This window comes from Marmota marmota, unplaced genomic scaffold (assembly GCF_001458135.2).
Source record: "Marmota marmota marmota unplaced genomic scaffold, marMar, whole genome shotgun sequence".
In the NCBI taxonomy this organism is placed as follows: domain Eukaryota; kingdom Metazoa; phylum Chordata; class Mammalia; order Rodentia; family Sciuridae; genus Marmota; species Marmota marmota.
The window spans coordinates 4,160,774-4,163,448 of record NW_025999880.1 but is presented as its reverse complement, the minus strand read 5'-3'; the positions used below and the strand labels follow the sequence as shown (position 1 = coordinate 4,163,448).

Genomic DNA, 2,675 nt, shown 5'->3' with positions numbered 1-2,675 from the left:
CCTCAAAAAAAAAAAAAAAAAATATATATATATATAGATAGATGCTTGTTTTGATTATTTTTTAAAAATACTATGTAATATCAAAATTATTTCATTAAACAAATATTTTAAATATAAGTACCTTTTTTACCTTTTTTTTTTTTTAATACTGGGATTGAACCCAGGGGAGCTTTACAACTAAGCTATATCCCCAGTCCATTTTAGTTTTTATTTTGAGACAGGATCTTCCTAAGTTGCTTAGGATGTTGCTAAGTTGCTGAGGCTGGCCTTGAACTTGTGATCCTCCTGCCTTAGCCTCCTGAGTTATTGGGGTTACAGGCATGTGCCACCTTGCTTGGCTTAATATTCTGTTTCTTTTTTATTTTTTAATTTTTAGTTGTAATGGACACAATACCTTTATTTAGTTAATTTTTAAAAATATATATATTTTTAAATTGTTGATAGACCTTTATATATTTATTTTATTTATTTATTTGTGGTGCTGAGAATCAAACCCAGTGCCTCACCCATGCCAGGCAAGTGTGCTGCTGCTGAGCCACAGCCCCAGTCCTAATTTATTTTTATGTGGTGCTGAGGATTAAACCCAGGGCCTTACATGTGCTAGGCAAGCACTCTACCACTGAGCCACAATTCCAGCCCTGATATTCTGTTTCTTAAAAGAGAAATTGTGGGAGCCCAGCAGAATGGATCATGCCTGTACCTACTAGGGAGGCTGAGGCAAGAGAATCACCTGAACCTAAGAGTTTGGAGCCAGCCAGGACAACATAATGAAACCTTTTCTTTTAAAAAGAAAAAAAATTAAAAATAGAAATTGTGGCATTTTATTTTATCGATCCTTATGGTAACTGGAAAATGCTAGGTATTTCAATTAGTTTATTCCATTAGTTCACATAATTTGGTTCAAAAATAGAGCTTGAAGTTAAAAACTCAGTAGAAATATCAGGATAATATTTGAGAATAAATAATGTAATATTAAATATGAATTAGGTGTGTACTCATATCTGCTTAATCTCTTTTTTTTTTTTTTTTATTAATCTCTTTTTATTTATTTATTAGGTGTGTGTGCTCGGAGCTAAACCCAGGGCCTTGCACATGTTAAGCATGTACTCTACCACTAATCCCAGCTCCTTTCTGCCTAATCTTATATGTGATAATGGAGAGCAATAAGATTTTACCAGACATTGAAGTGTATTCTCCCTCTTGTGCTCTTGCATTAGGGGATTTCAAGCAAAATATAAGACTTAAAAAGTACGTCTAAGTTTATTAGAAAGAAAGAAGAAAGTAATCGGTGGGGGCACCCTCAAGGGAGTGAGTAGGCCCTCAGAGAGGACAGGGATGACACTTCTTTGTTTCTCAACTTTTTGTGTATGTGTGTTGGGGGAGGGCAGTGCTGGGGAATGTACTCAGGGACACTCAACCCACTGAGCCATATCCCCAGCTTTATTTTATATTTTATTAGAGACAGGGGTCTCACTGAGTTGCTTAGCACCTCACTTTTATTGAGGCTGGCTTTGAACTTGGTATCCTTCTGTCTTAGCCTCCCAAGCTGCTGGGATTACAGGCATGTGCCTCTACACCAGGCTGAAACTTTGATTTTGAGGCATGGTCTCACTAGGTTACTGAAACTGGACTCAAATTTGCTACCCTGACCCAAACTTCTGCATGACTGCGATTACAGGGGTGTATCAGCATATGCATCTACATCTGCCTCTTACATGCTCTTTGAACCTATCATTTGTTGGAAATACTTATCTTTTTTGGTGTTTCTTGAGAAACAAAAAATAATTATATTACTTATGTTTTTCAGGTTCAACCAGGTCCACCACCATGTCCAGTATTTTATCCAGAAAAACAAGAAATCACCCTCCCACCAGATGGCCTTTGGGTTTTGAGATTTCCTTATGCATATGTGACTGAGAGAGGACCTTGTTTCCCTCCTAAGGAAAATGTGCAGTTAATGAGCTATAAGGTGCTCCGTGGGGTTCTTAAAGCAGTGACACAATAAGAATTTTCCAGCCAGTTCAGTCCTAAACTTAAGCTGGTTTTGTTTTTACTATGTGGGGGATTCTTTTTTAAGTATGTGTACACTGTTTCCAAAACCCAAACTGTTTTGGTTATAGGAGTTCAGTATTTGGACAATAATTGTTCTACTGTTTCGTTATTTTGTTGATATTTATTTTAAATGGGGTTATTCTTGCTAATAAAAATTTGATGTTCTAGAAAAAAGCCATAAAATACATGTTGATACCTCTGTTTTCCCTTGTTTCTGTTTCACTGTCCATGATAATACATATTTCTATCATAACTGAATATTGCATAACCATGTTGAGCCAAAACTATTTTTGCTAAAATTATATTTTAACCAGGATTATCCTTAAGACACTGCTCCAGGAAAAAAAAAAAAATTCCAGAAATTATTTCCAAAATAAGGACTGGGGAACTGGGGATGTGGCTGAATTGTAGATCATTTTCCTGGCATGCAGGAGGCCCTGGGTTTGATCCCCAGTGCTGCAAATAAATAAATAAATAATAAAGTTAGGTGATCCATAATATGAAGACTGATTGCAAAAACAACACATTTGTTTGTCTCATAATTCTAATACCTTATTAGATTTTTTTGTTCTTATTATTTCATTCTTAGACTGATAAGATTTCCCTCCCCCCCCCCCCTTTCT

At 35.9% G+C, this 2,675-nt stretch overlaps 1 protein-coding gene across 1 annotated transcript in view; it reads left to right on the top strand.

The window, feature by feature from the left end:
- The window catches only part of Smg8 (SMG8 nonsense mediated mRNA decay factor), a 6,578-nt gene extending 4,325 nt beyond the window's left edge, over positions 1-2,253 (top strand). The window contains exon 4 of the mRNA XM_015495399.2: positions 1,808-2,253. Within this exon, the coding sequence (XP_015350885.1) occupies positions 1,808-2,005 (198 nt within the window). The 3' untranslated portion in view covers positions 2,006-2,253. The remainder of the gene's footprint in view (positions 1-1,807) is intronic.
- The last annotated feature ends 422 nt before the right edge of the window (positions 2,254-2,675 follow it).